We start from the raw sequence: 21,176 nt of genomic DNA on the forward strand, positions 1-21,176 counted from the left end.
TTTAAATGATATGGAGATACTTATTCTCAAAGGGTTTGAATTGGGTATAACTTTGAGTGAACCGATTTGGTCTATTGTCACCCACAACCAAGTGCTAACCATTTTTTTTTCTCAAGGTCAGTTCATTGATGGTCCTAAAAATGGCCCGGCTCCTCAGCCCTGGGATATTCCAGCCCGGCCAGCTCAGCTGTTCACGCCACAAGAAGCACATATAGAGGTTCCGCACACAGCTTCAGTCAAGGTAAAACTGCGAAGAACATAGAAATTTAGTGATATGAAATGAATTGATTAAAGTAAATTGACCGTCATCGGGAAATTAGAAATCTGACTTTAAAAGAACCCATAAAGTATTGGGTAGGGCATGGAGTTCTCGGTGTAGTTGTATTCTGGTTTTCACTGAAGTGATCAACAGTGATGTTTTTCAACGAAAACAAAAGAAAACGTTTGCATAATAAAGAGTTCAATTATTGGGTCAGGACACCAACAAGGCCACCGTTTCATTGGTTGGAGACACCGACATGGTGGCCGTGATGTCACGTGAAACCCTAGAATAGCTTGAGGGCCAAAAACGTGTCGTAACGAAGCTCAAAAATTGAAAATGACAATGGCTGGAATATTTCTTGTCTTTCAGCCTTGCTTCGAGTGTAAAACAAATGGATATAAACATTGTTACAGCTGCTCTGGAGGAGGAAGAGTAAGCTTAAAATCTTATTGATTTAGGGATGGATCAAAAACCGGAAAGCTTGGACGAGTTCACCCGTGGCGTGAGCATATACTGTACACTAGCAAACTTCAAACTTGTTGTTGTTGTTGTTGTTGTTTTTGTTTATTCTTTTTGTGAGAAAGTGCTAATTTGTTTTTGGTGTGTGTTTTTTTCGTTTTTAAAGCTTGTGACAATTTTTTTGTAGCTGAGTGCGACCCGGTCATCACTCTAAAAGTAAAATAAGTTCTTCACTCGTAAGCTCCTTTAGCCTCTTACCAATTAACGTTCAAAAAATATGTTGAAAGAGGGGAATTTCTTTCGGCTTCACCGAACTTCGTAGGCCACAATTAAAGGTACGGATGTTCAGAAACAATACAGCTTGTGCATTAAGGGGCTATAAAAAAAACCGGTTCGTAGATGTTGGGTAATTCGATCTCAACTGCTTCTCTTGCGCGACGGTCGAATGTGTCGTTTACCGTGGCAAGAATTTCTGTTTTTCTGGCCTGCAGTGGGTTTTCTGTAGGTTTACAATGTTCGTGAATCCCGAATGAATTCCTGCATAGAGGCTCCGTAACTCTAGTTTTAATAGACTTGCCAAAAATCGACCTCACGACAATCCCAGAAAAGAAACTGTTTTGGTGAGTGAAGCCTGCTTTCAATTTCGGACGCGAAGCGTAGGAGCGAGCGACGAAGTCTCGAGATGTCTTCGTCCCGTGCGCCATCTAAATGAGACGAAGGAATTTTCGAAAGTCTTTAGTTTTTAATAAGGGAGAAGTTCCCCCAAGATGTTCTTTATCACATTGTTCACAATGAATGTGATACGCTGTTCCACACTTCCACAGTTCTGAACCATTCCTGCATGTACGTGATTCAATTTTGGGGAAAGCTGCCTTTTTGGGAAGAGCTGGAGAAACTAATCTTTCAATAGTTCTCTTGTCCAACCTTTGTGGCAGTCGGTATGACAAGTAAAAAACTTTAAGGGACCCTAAGCAAGGACGGCGGCGACGGCTACGAGAATGTTGTCGAAAAATATTATGTCCCGTTATTGTAATAATAGGGAATTTAAGAAACGACGACCGCTACGACTACGACAACGCCACAAAGCAATAGTATCATTGGTTAAAAGAGCATAAATAATCGTGCTGCACGTGCAGCACGGATTTTAGCAAGTATGTTTGCGGTCCTCTGCATAACGACGACGTGAAATCACCAAATTTGAAGTTTTGACGACAACGTAAGATGCAACAGAGAATCCTTTATTCTCTATTTTAAATTTGAAACCGCTCGTACCGATTTATTTTTAGAATACTTTGCCCACATTTTACGACGCGAACTAGACTGAATAATCGCGAAAGACTTACGATAGAGCCAAGTTATATTTTGAGGTGACGTTTTCGTCGACCGTCAACGTCATAGATCTTAAATTCCCTATTATCGCGATTATACCAAGTAGCCCGACCTGGTAAGTGTGTATCAACATTGTACGAATGAAATTGGTATAAACACCGGAGTGTATGTTGGGATAGAACATTGAAAATTCATCGTCGGGTACTCGTGTCCTCCACATAACCTCAAATTTGATCATTTCACGTCATTCATCAGGATGAGGACGACTAAGAAGGGACGACATGGCTTCCTTCAGAAGTATTTAATTTGTACTTAAAGCGGACTACAAAGCTCTCAATTGAAAGTTAACTGTTCGTTGCATGAACTAGTCGAGAATGTATGATGGTTTGCAATAGGTAAAGTAACGTTAAGTTTCTGTTTGTTCTCGAGAATGCTCTGGCATCCGTATAGGACAACGCATTCTGTTCAGAAAAAAAAAAAATATTTTTTTTTATGTACAAATAGGCAAATGATGAACTTTCCCCTAAACGTTTTTGATTTCGTGCAATAGACAAGAAAGTGGGAAATAGTTAGCTTTTCAGTTCCCCACAGCGGACAAATATCCCGTTTTTGTAATTCCAGCACGCATTATGATAACTTTGGTGGATACAACATGGTAATTTTAATATGACATGATGTCTTCGTTCGCATCCTGCAGGTCTTTTGCAACTCGTGTGGAGGCAAAGGTCATATCACTGTGTATCAGGGACCAGGGTCTCATGAGCGCAGGACATGTGGAAGGTGTCATGGCTCTGGAAGACGAATGTAAGTTCCTCGTTGACAGTATTGATTCTGATGATGCAACAAGGGACGCTATATGATAATGTAAATGAGAATCAGGGAGATTATGGAAGGTTTTAGCCGGAGCGACGTTTCAATGACTCCATGTTATATTTATCAAGCTAATTAAATACACTCGAACGGGTATGTAACGGCCCTGTGTTGAGCGGCCACCCTCCATTAAGTTTTTCGAAGTGCCGATCTAGACCTAGACACACACATCACGTGAAATCGCCTAAATATGTTTCCGGAAATTTCCGATTCTTTTATCGAAATATCCCGAAAATATCAGCCATTATTTCCATAACCTAACAAAGTATAAGGCAATACAGGAAATTCAACCGTGTCCTCGTAAGGCATATAACAAAACTCTAAACAATTTTTTTTTCAACATATATGACATATATCAAATGGAGAATACTGCGGCATGTGATTACTGCAGGCCCACATGGGAGGATTTGTTAATTTTCTTTGAATTTCTGTGTCTGCAGGTAGCATTTAACTTGAAAATTTGCTTTCTTTCTCCATTTTTCTAGGGGAAAAAAGTGACCTCAATAGTTTTTCGCTAAAAAATTCTAAATATCACAATTTTTTTCCTAATATCGCGAGATTTTCTAAATATCTCAGAAAATATCCGGATATTTGTGTCTAGACCTATCCCAATCTTTCCCTCATACAAACGCAAGGTGATTAGAAACCGTTACACAAGAACGTTTTAAAACTACATGCTACTTAAGGACGGTGCCTACTACTGTTTTTGCGCCTACGTTAAGCGCATCTCGAGATACTCGATTTCCTGTAGGTGATGCTTATTAATACAGGGATATTTTTGCGCGGCTCAAAACTATGTGGAAAAAGCAGAACTTAGCATACGCTCTTAGTATCCAAAAAGAAAACTGAGGGTAACCACGCATTTTTCAGAGATATTTAAGCTTCATTTTGGAAAAAAACGCCACACATTGCTTTGTATTTTAAAGCTTTTTATAAATATTCTTGGTTACCCCCAATTTTATTTTTGGATTTCAATAACACTTGTTAAGATCTGCTTTTCCTGCACATTCTGTAAACCGCAAAAATATACCTTTGAATTAGTAGGCACCGTCCTTAAGCTTTAAAATGTACGCGTGACAATAACAAACTTGACAAATGAAGACATGACACGCGCGCACGCATATGAAAAGGATGAAAATAAAGCGACATAATTAACAAAAACCGACAATAATAACTGTCAAGTGAAGCTATGATCTTCGCAGTTATGAACGCAATTTTTACAATTGACGTGACGGGTTCAAACCCCGTTGAGGTCCTGAATTTTTCAGGCTTCTCTACGCAATTGTAAAAATTGCGTTCATAACTGCGAAGATCATAGCTTCACTTGATTTCACATCCGCAGTACACATGATTGATTTCATATACCATTTCATCATTGATTCATTCATCACGGGACCATTAGAACCCACAAATGACCAGCTCCCAACGTCAGTGGCTTCATAGCTCAGTTGGTTAGAGCGTCGCACCGGAATCGCCAGGTCACGGGTTCAAACCCCGTTGAAGTCCTGAATTTTTCAGGCTTCTCTTCGCAATTGTAAAAATTGCGTTCATAACTGCGAAGATCATAGCTTCACTTGATTTCACATCCGCAGTACATATGATTGATTTCATATACCATTTCATCATTAATAATAACTGTAAGGGAACAAAAACCCAATGACGACAACAACAGCATTCGGGTGCTATATCTATATGCTAACACCAACTGAAACACGATTAGTAATTACCGTTTTCTGGCGACACGATTCTGGTTGTAAAAGAGGTCGCTATCGTTGAGGCCGTCTGGTCTGAACGTTTGTAATCTGTATGCCCACTCTTCTTCTTTTACAGCCAGTTTATCTTTAGTGTGAACCTTATCGATAATCTGGACGCTAACATCCTGTAGTCCATGATATGATGTCCAGGACTACGAAACTGCTCATAGATAATTACTGCTACTTAGTCTACAAGTGGCAAAGGTGATAGCTGACAAAAGAGAAAAAAACTTGGACATCTGTTGAAAACTCAAAACTATGGTATATTTACTTCAAAGTAAACACCAAAGAAGACGTTTTTTTCGGGAAGAATGATTTGTGTCCGTTGTCTTAGTAGTGTTTCTCGCGCGATACAAACTTTGGAACTTTGTGTTCGTTAACCTTTGTCTTTCCCGAGATGGAAACGTTCATTCGCCTGAATAGTACAATAGATTTCTTGGGTAGTGATGGGAACTTGGTATTACGTAAAGATCACACCTCTTACGCTGATAATAATCTTCATTCTCAATACCTGTCTGACTGACGTTTCATTAAAATTGTGTAGAGAATTTACAAGCTGATCACTCCCGGAAGTCAAAGGGTTAATAGTTGTTATAGTTGTAACATGAAGGGCAACATTTATTGCTTTTCTTAACTATTATTCTGAAAAGGCCAAAAAGTACAAGTAACAAAAAAAAAGAATATTTTATGTAAACTCCTCTGCTAACGTTGAAGCGCTTATTCTGTTGTAGCTGTTACACGTGCAGTGGGGATGGTCGTGTTGTGTGCTGGGTTTGCCAAGGTCAATGTAAATTGAAGATGTTTATTCAACTTACTGTCAAATGGTGAGTTTGAGGAGTTAATTTGTTAATTTGTTTTAATTTTCAAGAAAATTAAAAGCGAAATGATTGTGGAGCTTGATGACTTAAAACCTCTCCGATTTTAATATACGAAGCTAGGGAATTGTGACACTCGAAAATGCCAGAATAGTTATAGGAACTTTTGAGATAGGGGCACTGAACAGACGGTATCTGCATCACCGGTGCAATGCTCTTTCAATTGAGCTATCAAGCCAATTGGGATCTATACATTTTGTTAGTTCGCAATAAAACCGTCCTCAATGTAGATGTGACTGCATAGTTGAGCAGAGCACTACCGTGCAGGAGGTCGTGAGTTCGACTCCAGCCGGACAAATTCACTGAGTCTTTAACCCTTTGAGCCCCGAAGGGTCTCCATTGACAAGAAAAATCATCTGGCGTTAGGTAGAGTAAAATCAAGAGTGAATTAGATAAGTGTTTATCTATCACTTTGCGGCCTTGCCCCAGCACAGTCACAAATTGCTTTATTTTTAGATACACTTTGCGCGCGAAACAAACAAAGTGCCGCCAATTTTAACCAATCAGAAGGAGCCATGTCACGCGTGACTACTTCTGCCATGTTTTTTTTTTTTCAGAGACATGACAACTGATTTCGCGGGAACGGGTATTCTAAAAATAGAGTCATTTCTGATTGTGCTGCGGAGCCCACTCATGCCATAACAACACTCCTATCTAATTCACTCTTGGTAAAATCTATAAGTGGCCGGCTACTGGGAGTTAAAGGGTTAAGTCACTGATGAGAAAGTGCTGCCTTTGTAATTACATACGCAAATGACTTGCAAGTTTTCTCGGATTAGGACTTCAAACCTTTGGCCCCTATCAGCTGAATAGCTGCCAAAACTTCAACCTGGTCAAACAAACTGAATAACAAACGAACAAACAAACAACCCTTGTTCGTAATCTTATTAACTCTGTGAGGCGTAAAAGATCCCACGCAATACAATACACATTTAATTGACCACCCCCTATAGGGAGCTTTTCAGCGCCAATGAAACATAATCAATAAAACTACAGAACAGCGACTACAACAAATGTTAAGAATCCCAACTGGCCGGAGGCAAATCAGTTGGCCATTTACAAGTGCAGCCAACAAGTTCAACTAGGGACCAGTTTTAAGTGGTGGTTAGAGCTGGTCTTGAACCCAGGATCCCCGGATTAAAAGCACATGCCCTAACCACTAGGCCACACTGCCAATTCGAATGGCGGAATGCATGGCTTTCCCGGTGTTTTTATCTGGTTTGTTTTTCTATATGGGGGCATCCTTCACTTTCCTTATCGATTGTAAACTGCGTAAAAAGCAGTCTGGCCAAAGTCCCCCAAACAGAATTGTAAATAAGTCCTGATCATGACTAGCCCCGAGGGGGATGGTGACTAATACATGTACATCACTTCACATGAGAAGCATATATTTGAACCTTTTATAACAAATTTTCGTGTTTATTATTTTTTTTGGGACTGAAATCGCCTGAACATGCTTGGTTTGGTTGTTTAGGGAAACACACGAGGATGATCACGTGACAGAAAGGACGGATCTACCGGATCACTTGATACTTGCCTCACAAGGAACAGACGTCTTTGCACAAGAATTACCAAGGGTAATTATGCCTGTCTTCCTCTCAGAATCGTATCGCTAAATGTCTTAAAGAAACTGTACCTCTGACGGCAAACTTCTCACCTCAAACCGCAATTTGTGGTTTGCTGTTTTCAGAAAATGCCAAACAATTGGACAAACCTCGTTGGGAAATGGGACACACCACTATGAAATGCTTATTCCCTGATTTGCCTTTGTGACAAAAGATTAAATTCTCCCTATTTCCCCTCCCCCACCCCGTAATCCAATGTTGGTTAGGAAACGGCGAAAGGCTTGCACAATATTTTGCACCACCTTTAAGCTATCACCTTATTAGTATGGGGGAGAGGGGTAGGGACTTTGTTTGTGAATGCATGTCAAATGATTCTAAGCCAGAATTTTCTCAAGAGTTTTGTCCATGATTGCTTGTGCTAAGTGTCTCTTCATCTTCATTTTTCACGAGAAAGGCCCTAAGACCTGAAACAACCGCTTCTGTTTGTACTTACAGGTGCATCCCATCACAATGTTCCATGACCAAGATGTTAATGCGGGCTCCCAGGCCCTTGTCGAGGCGCATTCCCGGAACTGGCCTACTAAACGAATCGTGATGCAGGTACGAAACTTCTTGATTGCGCAGTTCATCATTTACTGAAGGGTTTTTAATGTCCCACAGTGTTCATTTGGGAACTTAAGGGGCGCTATCAATTGTATATTTCATGGTTTCTTACTGAACCAGATGGGGTGAGGCTAAATCGCGTCGTTGGTGGGTCGTGTTTGTTTAAAGATAATATATATATATATATATATATATATATATATATATATATAGTTATGGAAACTCAACACTGGACAACTTTTGGGGAAAACTGTAATTGCCCTGAGCGGGATTTGAACCCACGTCCCCCTGATCACTAGTCGGGTGTGATGACCACTACACTATCAGGACAACCATGCTGGCAACATGGCTGATTTATCACTTAATGTGTGGCATTTTACGTGGGACTCCCTAATGGGCCAGTTTTTCTATGTGATAACGTTGGATCAACATGTGATTCACAGGCGGACAAGGGTAATTAATTTTAAAGAGTCAGTTAAGTAGATCCCTTGAGCCAACAACGTATCACCCCCAGGAGGATCGCAAATGGATTCACAGTCCAATTTGAGGAGAAATTGAGAGAAAGTTATGGAAACTCAACACTGGACAACTTCATGTTGCCAGCATGGTTGTCCTGATAGTGTAGTGGTCATCACACCCGACTAGTGATCAGGGGGACGTGGGTTCAAATCCCGCTCAGGGCAATTACAGTTTTCCCCAAAAGTTGTCCAGTGTTGAGTTTCCATAACTTTCTATATCCTCAACTTGGACTGTGAATCCAATTGCCGCAAGAGGTAGGGTTAGGGTTAGGGTTAGGGTCAAAAGTATGTATACATGACGTGTATACATGAAGGATCTCGGACCCACGACTCACGACCCACGACTCATTTCCACCCATGCCGATTAGACGCTCTCAACCAGATGATGTTCATTAATCACAGAGAGTATTAAAGCAAATACACTGAATGACTGAGGCGCAAATTTGGTGGAAGATACTGCGGATTTACAAAGAAAATATCAAATTTAGTTTGTACCATAGAATTTATTACACTGGTCGAACTTTTTATTCTACGGACTTAACTGATTAGAGTGTAATGTGAAGTGCTAGTTTTGTACCCCATATGAACCATGTGAGCGTTAGCCCTACTAATGGAAATGGGCCCACACAAGGATAGAGGACGAGATATCTATTCGCATGCAGTAGGTTTATAACACAAAGGAAATGATTGCAAAAGCAATTCCAATGAGTAATTCCACTTATACGACATGGATTCTGTTTGTTACGTCAGTGCTTTCGATTGTTTCAATAACAATGGAATTAAATGGGCTGACGTGACAGTTTGTCCATGCGCAAAGACGTGAAACTTTCCCTTTCAGCAAAGACGACGTTGACTAATTTAATAAGCAAAAACGAAGGCGTCACAGGCGCCGATCAGTTAAAGTCACCGAAACGCCCTCTTTGAGTTTTGGCTGAATGCAAATTTCAGTCTGAGGTTTGCCGTTTTCCGTATACGCGTTGCTAAAAGGGAGTTTAACAAGCAAAGACAACTCCACAAAGCAAGAATATAATTGGTTAAAAACGGAAAAATACTAGTGCTGCATTCCGTGTATTTCTTTGCTATACTCCACAAAACAACAACAACATCAAATCAACTAATTTTATGTTTTGAGGACAACGTGAGCATATAACTATGAACCATTCATTTTCTATTTCTCCTTTAAAACCGTTCTTTCCCATCCAGTTACAGGATAGTTCGCCCGTAAGGTGGAATAATCGCATTGCCTACGCCGTAGCCGTCGTCATTCGCTTTCAAGGTCCAAAGTCAATACGCAACATATTCTGTACCTCTGAAATGACGATTATCAACAAATCGTAATTTTCTCTGGATTGACTGTTATCGCCAGTTTAGATTACTCTGTCCCAGGACTCGTGGTATAAGATGAAAAGAAAAAAAAAAGTAAAAGTTGTATTCCTGGACAAGATTTGAACCCGGAGCACCCACTTTGAAGGGACTGCTTTTATCCACCACTAAAGATCAACTGTCTGACAATAGGCCATATTCGTATTCCCAGTAATGGACTGGAACTAGCTTTCAATGGAAGCTAATGCGGGGGAATATATTAAAAAGTATTTGCATTTGAAAAGATTTCCCCGCATTAGCCTCCATTGCAAGCTAGTTCCAGTCCAATACTGAGAATACGAATATGGTCTATTGTACTGATTATTCATCAACACTAATTAGTATATATAAAATCATTGCTGAATAGTGGTTAAGTCTAGTTCTTTCTCTTGAGGTTTGGTAACCGACCATTTCTGGTGTTTAAACTTGTTTCTTAGCAGGTATACAAATACACAAATAATGTTCTGGCAGTTAGTCTAGGAGTGGTTAAGTGAAAGGATTACTAATCGAATGCGAATTGAGGCATTTGGGTTCCGATTTTAAAATTAGATATTCATTTCCCATAAACTCTATCAAGCGCTAAGCGTCCTAAATTGGCCATATTAGTCAATTTAAAGAAAATTAGGATTTGTCGATAATCGTCATTTCAGAGGTAGAGGGTGGGTTGCGATACGCTGTGTTGATTCATCTCATTGCACCCGGGGAAGACTGGATCCGATAGTGTTACGTCAGCGTATTCGAAAATTTGCGGATACAACCGTCCACACGAAACCGAATTCACCGGATATGTGTGGACGCAAGGCGTAGTCGGAATACAAAAATTTCCGGACACGTGCGGTCGAGGCCTTAATTTTTGCTTTTGTTTATTTCAGCGTCACACTTTACGCGCCGTTCCTGTCTCAGAAGTGAAATATCAGTGGAAGAACACAAACACTCGTTTCTGGGTTTACGGAATGGAGCACAAAGTACACGCCCCAGACTACCCCCAACAGTGTTGCTGTGGTTGCATTCTTCTTTAGAGCTGGAAAGAAGGACCAGCAAGTGTTTTTTTCTAAACCAATTGACGTCTTTACATTTTGTATCATTAACATACTTGTTTGCTCACAGAGAGCATCTTGCTATTTAATAATTGACTTCAAAAGGTAATAACATAAATTTAGTTAAATATCCATTTTTAAGCCTTTGGCTTTGATAACGAGCCAGTTATTAGCCATCAAAAAAAACTATCCATTTGAAATCTTATGCTCAGGAAGTGTCAAGGACAGTTTAATCTGCTCACTTACAAAATTATAATTTACACGTCCATTTTTTTGTCGGCGGAGTAGGCAAAGTGCACTTTTTATTCTTGGATTTCTCATGACGTCACGGCCGCCATGTTGGTGTCCCCAAACAATGAAATGGCGGCCATGTTGGTGTCCCGATCCAATCCTCCGGGAATTGAAAGCAATTATTTTGCTAACGTCTTTTTTTTGTTTTCGTTGAAAAACATGGCTGTTGATCACGTGAGTGAAACCCAAGAATAGGATAGCTATAATTCTATAAATTTCAGCTACATTTGCCAAAAAATAATGCAACAATTTTTTTTCCAAAGAATTTGCCTGAAATTAAGACTCGAACTTAGAGGCTTCTAGTTCGAAGGTCTGTGACTGAAGTAGCAGGCTACTTGATTACTTTGTTCAGCGTCTTTGGATAGGAATTTTGGATTCCAGAAAAAAATATTTTTTGTAATGAATTGGTGTAATGGATTCGTACACGGCTTTACAAGGCCTTTCGACTTCATGAAGTGATTATCCAAGACGTGGTGGTTTTTAACGTTATTTAAAAAATGCTGCGTTCGAATGCTGTGAAGGGGTATTGCCACGGCAGTCCAGATCATTTTGTCTAGTTTTACCAAATTATTTGCAACTTAAACAACTCAAAGCTTCAGGACGAAAAAAAGTCTGTCGAGCATAGAGGATTGTAGTTGTCCTCTCACCCGTTGCCAAGCAACTACTTTATCATCCTTCCGGCCGGTACATTACCTCGTTAACATTTCAGTAATAGTTGCCTATGGGAATCTTTTTAATTTGTGGTCTTGGCGTCAACGGTGATGCGCTATAAAAAGGGACGTTGGTATGGGCTTACAGCGGCTGTCCTTAAAAGTGCAGGAGTAGTAGGATAATTCCAATAATTTCCCTTTTTGATTGCTGTGTCATGGTCATTGGCTGGATTAAGAATTGTGCTCCTTTGTCGTTCTCCATTTGTTCTGCATTCAATTCATATTTCTGGAGGTTGGGTTTATATCCAGTACAATTTGTTGCATGTGGTGTTCGTTTTAGTCTCATTATGGAAGCTTTCGACAGCCAGCCATGTCTGGAATTTTTGTTGGAAAAAGAAATTCAAACTGTTAACGATACTGTCGCACTGTGATACGTAATCCAGGAAATTTTTGTCTGGAGAATCTGAAATCCGGAGTCAGAAAAGGCCTCTTTCCAAATTACCAGAATGTTGTTTGCCCTCCAAAATTTTGCAGAAGCATTGTTTTTATTTTTGCTTGTGACCATTGTAAGTCACAAGAGAAACTGGAAACAATGCTTATGCAAAATTTTGGAGGACAAGCAAAAAGTATTACGGCATTTTTGTTCAAGTGGCCTTTTTGGAACCACGGTAAAATATAGAATCTGGCCACGTCAGGAATCCGGAATCGATAGAGGGTCAATCTGGAATTAAGGACATGAAATCCGGAACCCACTGCATGGAATTCAGTATCTAATACTGTCTTGGTATAGCAGAGTTTTAAAGCAAGCAAACATGGACAATCTTCCTGTCGGTGTACGTTGGATCAGTGACTTGATCTGATCGGCATAATTACAAGTTGAGAGGCTAAATATTTTGAGCGAGAGCCGATACAACGTAGATTTGATTTTAGTAGTGTACTATATTTCGGCTGTCCAAACCAGCCTTCTTCAGGTACAATAAGAGTTTACATTGGATTGCCTCTATGTATATATATAGTAATTGGATGTTGACCTAATTGCTATAGATACTATATATACATTTACTATATATATGTGCATAGAAGCAATCCAATGTAAACTTCCATTGTACCTGAAGAAGGCTGGTTTGGCCAGCCGAAATAGAGTACACCACTAAAATCAAATCTACGTTGTATCGGCTCTTGATCAAAATATTTAACTTCTGTCTTGGAATACCCTAGATGAGGTGAATATTATTTGTTTTTTTCTTTTAATAGTGCTCGTACTACGGGCAGCAACTTTCAAACCAGCTTCGAGCACTGAGCGGTTAATATCCCTTTGATCTTCTTACCTGGAGTACATTCTCTCCGCTAGGTATGAAATGTCCTAAAAGGAAAAGAAATAGAATGAACGAAACTTGAGTCCGTCACTTAAACTTTTGAACATATAAAGCAATCTTGCTTCGATACGTAACTTTATTTTTCCAGTTATACATTCCTACGAGTTCAGTGTTTGGTCAGGTGGTCATGACTCAAAGCTGACAACTTATCTCTCATCTGCGTTGCCGTTTTCTCAGATCATCTATCTAGAACGGCTCCTTTCACTAATTATTGTTAAAGTGTTACCATATGATTTAAAAAAAAATCACTTCCCTTTTTTCTTCTGAATTTGAAAATGTTTGCTTGACGCCTGACTGGCAAAATTTTGAGCTTTGATTTTTATCCAAAGGCTGTTTACTTTGACTGTAAGTTTTGGATTTCGCGGTATGCTAATTCTCACGTTCTAAACTGACCGATTAAACCGATTAGGGTTGGATTTAGGAAAAGTGACGTCATTTACTCAATAGCTTAGAATTTCAGCGTGCAAACGCAGCTTATTATATATGAAAAACACGAGTTTAAAAGTCTGAAAGCCCTAAATTTCCGTGCTGCACATTAATTCAGTCGTGTACACACGCATTGTTCTCTTAACCTAGTGAGTATTTAACGTCATTTTCTCCTCGATCCAGCTCTCACAAGATTTCAAAGTGAGTAATATTATTAATGGCGGGGAGTATTAAATAGGAAAATTCCAGTTAAAATAAACAGGTATCTTCTTTTAAAAAAAGCCTTAAGACTTAGGCCACTTACTGTTAAGTTAACATGCTTTTGAAATCCACAGAACAAGAAGAATTGATTTTTTGGTCATACTACCACTTTAACTTAGCCAATTGACGCCACGGCTAATACGTCACATAACAGATATGTCTAGAAAATGCATCCAATTAGATACACGACGATTTTAATAAGCGTCACGAAGTGTCCTCTTTTCCTTTTTCCAAACTTCAACAACTTTCACCTGATTGCTGGGCAATTTTAATTAATCACAACAACAAACATATGTAAGATGTTACATCATGATGTGAAGAAACATCTAGAGGCACGTGGGAAGCAGACAGGAAAACGAGCACACTGGTAATAAAATCACGGAAAACCGAAGACAAAACGAAATAATAGGTCCGCAATGGGCACGTGTATACTCTTGGAAGCCTATGATGAAATGATTACCTTAAACATCATTTCGCTCGATCGAGCAATTTTCCCCTTGTTATAGTTGTTGGGCTTTACAATCCTAAGAAGAGAATCCTCAAAACATATTCATCTTTGCTTTCGATGGTTGTGCAAACCTTTCCAAACTTACGAAAACATAGACTCCACACGCAAGATGTCCATGTGGCTAGGGTGTGAGATATTCTTAAGTCTAAATACTTACTTCAGATTCTTGCAGCCCGTTTTCCCAGCAATGTTTGTATTTTTTTCCAATGATCTTTTCACGACAAATGTACCCGCTTTTCACGCTCACAACATCTTTGAGAGTTAATTGTGGAATAAATGACTTGCGTGAAATATCCGAGGAAGATATTGTTGTCGGCCTCTCTATCAAACCAACGTTGCAGGTCATAGATTGCTTGTGATACGACATGCTCGATTCTGACTGACATCTTTCGAGGAATCTGTCAGAATGCCTATTTTCTCGTGTTGGACAGGCAATAATTTGTCTGTATGGCTTTGCTACTCCACAAATAAATATTTTAGATGATAATTCCTGTGGCTGCGTAGAATTGGACACCATGTTATTAACGATGACGTCACGGACAGATAAGGTGTGGGACACACGAATGGATGGAAGAAATCTACAACAGGAAGAAAATAAAGCCACAAAAATGATATTATTCAGTATTTGTCAACAAGCCCCCCCTCCCCACCCTAATTTCTCGATGGTTTGGCAGAATTCCATAAGCTCCGATGGAAGCAGCTCATCGGTTCTCGACATTACCTATTCCTCGTATTACCGTGTTCCTTGTACCACCCATGATTTTGCATGAAGCACGAGCAATCGTGGGGCGTCGTGGTCGCAGACCAATCAGAGGCGTTGTGGTCATCAGGACCAATCTGATTGGGCATAATTTGGCGGGGGCCGTATTCTAAATTAATATACTACGAACACCATCGATCTGTGGAATGGGTCCGAATTATTGAGTGACTGCTCATCTCACTCCAGTTAAACATTTTGATGAAAGTTCTTTCCCACGGTGTGAGCAATAGCCGGCTTTCGCCGTGAAGGTGTACCAGAACAACCACAACATTTTAAGATACGTTTTCAAAAGTAGCAGCCATATTGCTTTAAAGAAACAATTCAAACAATAAGCACAAAAAGAAATTAATTCTCAAAAGAATCGAATCTTTTATCCTCCCGGCCTCTTGGCTGCCGTTTGTGTTTTCTTCAAACATGGAACCCAGGCTTTGTCTCTTATCCTCTTTCACGGTCAGAGAGAGCCTGGGATCGCAGTTGTGTATTTTTCCTCCAACATGGCTGCCGTGATGTCAATGCGAATGCACCTCCATCGGTGCCTTATTTGTGTGTTGATTAGCTCTAAACTTGAGCCTGTGATATGGTCACGTGATACTGGTCACATTGGCATACATGGAGGGGTCGTAAGGTGACCAAAACGAAATTTTCTCGCACAGATGGGTTACCATATTTTCTTACCAATGGTGGGTCCCGACAGCAAGACAGACAACAATATTGTATACTCTACTTGGGGCTGACTGGTATATTAAATGCTACTACGTTTGATCTATTAAGTCTCATTCCTTTGAAGTGCATCTTTAATTTAGATCAGTACGCAGTAAATGTCGTACATACCTGTCAAACATGATTTGAAATTGGTCCTTCATGTCGCTGATGTTCACAAACATCATTGCATCCGGATTGATTTCACAGGCCTAAATAGCGCAAGACATTCTACAAGCATGACGTTGTTCACACTGATATGAAAACGTAAATTCAGGGCCTTATGAGCAAGGAGCGCAAGCAGAGAAATATTCTTGTCCCCTAGGGACCCTTGACTAGGAGCCTCCCTATGCAGTACAGCCTTGAGTCAAACTTTGTGCCGGCTTATCTTTCTATGTTTAGCACTAACTCCTCAACAGAACACTAACATTTACTTAAATTTTCATACATTGTTTTTGCTATTTTTGTCTTCGTTTGACAATAACCTTATTTTGATTGGCCTTTCTCCACAGTAAGTGTAGCAAAGAACTCGTTGCATTCTAAGAACAGAAAGATACACGCAAAGGTTGACTCACTGATAGGGCTTGAATGGGAGAGGCAAGCTCCAACTCACGAGTTCCTGCTTCCCAAATACCATTGTTTCTTCGATGAGTACCAAGATTAAGGTTTTTTTTCTCCGGGGTTCCTAGTGTGAACGCGCCGAACGTTTTAAAAATGGTGATTTGGGGTGTAGTTTGTAAATAGGATACCTTGATAAGGTCGGGCTCTTGCCTTCTCTCTTTCATTTTATCTCTTAAGCCTCTCTGTAAAGAAAAATCAGTGCTTGGCCTAATACGTTCATCCATCCTTTTTATGATTATTACTTGTATAATATTTATGATTAGGTGGTCCATTACGTAATACAAGATAAACTTGCTACGATTGTTCTTGCCACTGATATATAGTCATTCGTGATCACTTGTTTACTTCCCCTATCAGCGTGACAGGATAGCGTGACCTCGATATTTCATTACGTCATACTTACTAGATGGCTATCAGTTATCCCTTAATTCGAACCAAGGCTACATTAATGAAAGGCAAGTGTTCTTACCCCGCACAAATCCTGATCGTAAAATCTTGGCCGTTTAACTTTATTTGGTGGATATAGCGATATTCACTGTTTATAAACAAACAATTACTTTGATGTTTGAATTTTGCCAGTCACAGAACAAAAAAAAAACCATTGTTTCGGCAGCCGATAGATCTCTGGTTGGCACGTTAATGACAATAGGTGTTGTAACGGTGAGTATCGCTACGAAGAGTAAGTCACTATTCTTTGATTGCACTCATCCAGGTGATCTGGTGACGTAATTTGGAGGACCGGGAAGAAAAATTTTAACGCCGTATCCCACAACCGCGCGCGGCCTTAGGTGTTGTTTCCAAACTCCCTGCAGTATTCCATCGCCAAAACTCAACAGATCATTACCTGTCTACCACATTTTCCTGTTACTGAATGAACATTCAAGTAGACCCGACAAGATCTAACCTCGCCTCTGCCAGATGAATTCGAAAATAAGACCGCGCGCGGTTGTGGGATACGGCGTTAAAATTGTTCTTCCCAGTCCTCCGAATTACGTCACCAGATCACCTGGATATGATAAGAAGGCCATGTTGGTGCCAAAAGCAATAGAAAAATATAGCGAAAGTTTTTTGCGTAATCATCATTCCCAAGAAACGTTTTCGCTATTGTTCTTTCCACCAACATGCCCGCCGTGACGTCATGTGCAATCAGAGAATCCAGAGTGTAAAATAAACGGGCTGTTAAGCGTTGGCCAAGCTATTCATTCACCACGCTTTTACACAGACGTGCTTAGAGTGTGGATATTTGCGGTGACGTGGGCAAATAATGAAATCTTCGCAAAGATCGAAACTATCGGATAGTGCCTTATCCACTGGAAAACATTATAGCTACATTATCCGTCCTTTGAACAAACGGGATGTTATATGAGGTCGACTTGTGGGAAATCCACTCAAACACAACAACAACAACAACAACAACAACAACAACTTTTTAACGTTTAGAGTGAGATATTCGATTGAACTCGATCTAACTTAGAACATAACCATTAACTAATTCCCAACTAAATAGTTCTTTCTCATATAACGATGTTTCTTGTGACGTCACCTATTGTTATTAATATGCCAGCCAGAACCTAATTGGGTATTGAACAATGACTTCTTTTGTTCCGTGGTTGGCAAATTTGAATATCAAAAGAAATGTGACGTCAATGTTTCTAAACAAGAAAAATACCGCTTTTCACGGGATACAATATTGACACGTCCCCAGACGTCTTGCTTGTATAACGAGTGGCGCGCACAGGGGGCGATGGGAAGGATGAAAGCGAGGAGAGACGACTAGGGACGAGTCAGGATATAATGCAAACTTGCAGGTGATCAGCTCTCAGATAGCCTGATAGCTCAGATGGTATAGCAAGTGCAGCGTAGCAATCGCGAGGTAATAGGTTCGAGTAGCGTTCAAAGCCTTGATTTCTTCAGGCTTCTTTCGAAACTGCGCTTATGTTGCCTCATAACCACGATGATGTTTTTCCCTCAGAATAATTAAGTTCTCAAGACAACTGTCCTTCTGCGCCCTTTACCTTTAGTTTTCTTCGTAATCCTCGGAGAAGCCAGCCACAAACATGATTTGGGTATAACTGAATAGCATAGCTTGCGTCTGATAACGCCTAAGGAAAAATAGATTTTGAGGTTTAGTTATTCGACAAATTCGTTACAGGGGCTGATAATGGAGAATAAATGAAACTATTGCATATGTTTTCCATTATGAAATATGAAATTTATATATTCATATACAATGACAACAGCAACCCTTATTTTGTACCTCTATAGTTGTCAATTCAAACTTTACAATACATGTTGTATCTGTACTTGACAATCAGTTATAACCGCATTCAAGCCACATTTAAGCTTAACTCAACAACTCTAGCACAAATGTAATCCTCTTCTATTCCTAGGCCACTCTTCTAACTTCTCGTATGTGGATCACATGACCGATACTACATTACATACTTCTAAATAAATTAAGGGTGCGCTGTACTATGTCCAGAACTGGTACACATAAGCCAAATAGCAGCTTGAAATTCATTGCATTAATATGTCGAGATAGTTGTTGTTCTAGACAAAATAGAAGGACGCGTAATTTACTGCGCGTATGCACGCTCAAACGTTTAATGGAACATCACGTGGTCTGAATGGGAAAACAAAACGTACAAGCTAAAGAGGTCCATTAGCCGGCAATATATATATATATATATATATATATACATATATATATATATATATATATATATATATATAATTACACAAGTTTAGGTTTCACGAGTAACCATGATCGTTTAATGCTACAGAACTGTTTCGTATGGTACAAGTACCACACTCATCAGGCAATTTTAACGACTGAACTGTTGAAATTGTAAAGCTGGCAGTTAAATACGGAAATTTGAATGGTTGCTATAGTAAATGCGTTACATTTTAGCAACTGCTAGGTAACAAAGCATGATATAAGGGGATTCTATGTCGGTATTTTAAATTTACGTTACTCTAAAGTTCCGGAGTACATATCGGTTTCTGTGGGGGCATGAACTTGCTAATTCGTTTCTTCTGTTGAGGCTACACAGTTCTTTCTTACACATGATTATGAATTTTTCATCCAGACAAAGACTACATTTCTTGCTAATATTGCTGTAGGGTCTACATGTTTTAAGAATTTTCCATGTTTGATGTTACAATGGGCTCATACGACGGAGCAGAAACGTGCGAATTGATAGGAACTTACATGCTCTCCCTGATCGCATCTAAATTCAAAGATGAAGTTGGATTGTACCGTGACGATGGTCTTGCAGTCTGCAAAGCCACCCCAAAAGAAATTGAAAAAACCAAAAGAGAAGTCAGCAATGTGTTTAAATCAAATGGCCTTAAGATCACAATCGATGCCAACAAAAAAATCGTCCACTTCCTTGACGTAACCTTCGACCTTACAGATGGAAGCTACAAACCATACATGAAGCCCAACAACAAACTATCGTACGTCCACCGGCAAAGCAACCACCCCCCAGCGTTACTGAAAAACATACCACTCAACATCAACAAAAGACTAACTAACATTTCATCCAGCAAAGAAGTATTCGACGAATCAATTGGCCCTTATCAACACGCACTCAAAGAAAGTGGATATGACCACAAACTAACATACAATCCAGAGCCCGCTCCGAAAAACAAAAGAAAGAGGAAAAGGGACATTACGTGGTACAACCCCCCTTTCGATTCAAGCGTCAAAACCAACCTTGGTAGAAAATTCCTACATATCGTCGAAAAATGCTTCCAGAACAAACATCCGCTCTACAAGATTTTCAACAGACACACACTCAAGCTAAGCTACTCATGTATGCCAAACATGAAATCCATCATATCGTCACACAACAAACACGTTCTTTCAGATGCAAATACACCAGCACCGCAACCTGACACCTGCAATTGTGGAAAAAAGCCTGAATGCCCACTCGAAGGTAAATGCCTTCAAACTAACGTAATTTATCAAGCAACAGTCACCACCGAGACAACAACTGAAACCTACGTTGGACTAGCCACAAACTTCAAGGAACGCTACAGGAATCACAAACATCTTTTCGATATTCAAACAGAAGAAATGAGACAGAGCTTTCCAAACATGTTTGGCACTTACAAGATGCAAAGAAGCCGTTTCAAATCAAATGGAAAATTCTTAAAAAATGTAGACCCTACAGCAATATTAGCAAGAAATGTAGTCTTTGTCTGAATGAAAAATTCATAATCATGTGTAAGAAAGAACTGTGTAGCCTCAACAGAAGAAACGAATTAGCAAGTTCATGCCCCCACAGAAACCAATATGTACTCCGGAACTTTAGAGTAACGTAAATTTAAAATACCGACATAGAATCCCCTTATATCATGTTTTGTTACCTAGCAGCTGCTAAAATGTAACGCATTTACTATAGCAACCATTCAAATTTCCGTATTTAACTGCCAGCTTTACAATTTCAACAGTTCAGTCGTTAAAATTGCCTGATGAGTGTGGTACTTGTACCATACGAAACAGTTCTTTAGCATTAAACGATCATGGTTACTCGTGAAACCTAAACTTGTGTAAAGTCATAGTTATTGCTCCTCAATCAATTGAGTTGAGCGCTCTACGAAATACGTTCTACTCAAAAAAAGAAATTATATATATATATATATATATATATATATATATATATAAAGTGCGAAACTTGATTTTCGTAAAACAGTGCTCAATACATAGAAGTAGAGCGAAATATATACGGAAGAAAAAACACATAAACTACAAGTTCATCCCTACAAGCCTGTTTCGTGGTCGCTAAAAATCCCCTGATGAGTGGGCGACCACGAAACAGGCTTGTAGGGATGAACTTGTAGTTTATGTGTTTTTTCTTCCGTATATATATATATATATATATATATATATATATATATATAGCTCTTTGGCATTACAAAGCTTTTGCTTTCATGTCCAAATTG

General features: G+C 39.5%; 2 protein-coding genes across 3 annotated transcripts in view; one reads left to right on the forward strand and one right to left on the reverse strand.

Moving 5' to 3' along the window:
- Window positions 1-11,836, forward strand: part of LOC138057079 (protein SSUH2 homolog) — a 41,822-nt gene extending 29,986 nt beyond the window's left edge. For both annotated transcript variants that reach the window (XM_068903103.1, XM_068903102.1), the window contains 7 exons: window positions 117-241; window positions 632-694; window positions 2,748-2,854; window positions 5,406-5,498; window positions 7,024-7,126; window positions 7,610-7,714; window positions 10,470-11,836. In XM_068903103.1, coding sequence (XP_068759204.1) covers window positions 117-241; window positions 632-694; window positions 2,748-2,854; window positions 5,406-5,498; window positions 7,024-7,126; window positions 7,610-7,714; window positions 10,470-10,616 — 743 coding nt within the window. In that variant the 3' untranslated portion in view covers window positions 10,617-11,836. The remainder of the gene's footprint in view (window positions 1-116; window positions 242-631; window positions 695-2,747; window positions 2,855-5,405; window positions 5,499-7,023; window positions 7,127-7,609; window positions 7,715-10,469) is intronic.
- Window positions 10,835-20,066, reverse strand: LOC138057080 (uncharacterized). The gene is made up of 8 exons (XM_068903104.1): window positions 19,945-20,066; window positions 19,438-19,505; window positions 18,242-18,328; window positions 16,355-16,408; window positions 15,738-15,817; window positions 14,304-14,724; window positions 12,904-12,938; window positions 10,835-11,949 (listed from the first exon to the last, which is right to left on the reverse strand). Exons 4-8 carry the CDS (start codon window positions 16,388-16,390, stop codon window positions 11,733-11,735), a joined length of 789 nt encoding a protein of 262 aa, XP_068759205.1. The 5' UTR covers window positions 16,391-16,408; window positions 18,242-18,328; window positions 19,438-19,505; window positions 19,945-20,066; the 3' UTR covers window positions 10,835-11,732.
- Between the last annotated feature and the right edge of the window lie 1,110 nt (window positions 20,067-21,176).

Source organism: Montipora capricornis, chromosome 7, assembly GCF_036669925.1.
Source record: "Montipora capricornis isolate CH-2021 chromosome 7, ASM3666992v2, whole genome shotgun sequence".
NCBI classification, from domain to species: domain Eukaryota; kingdom Metazoa; phylum Cnidaria; class Anthozoa; order Scleractinia; family Acroporidae; genus Montipora; species Montipora capricornis.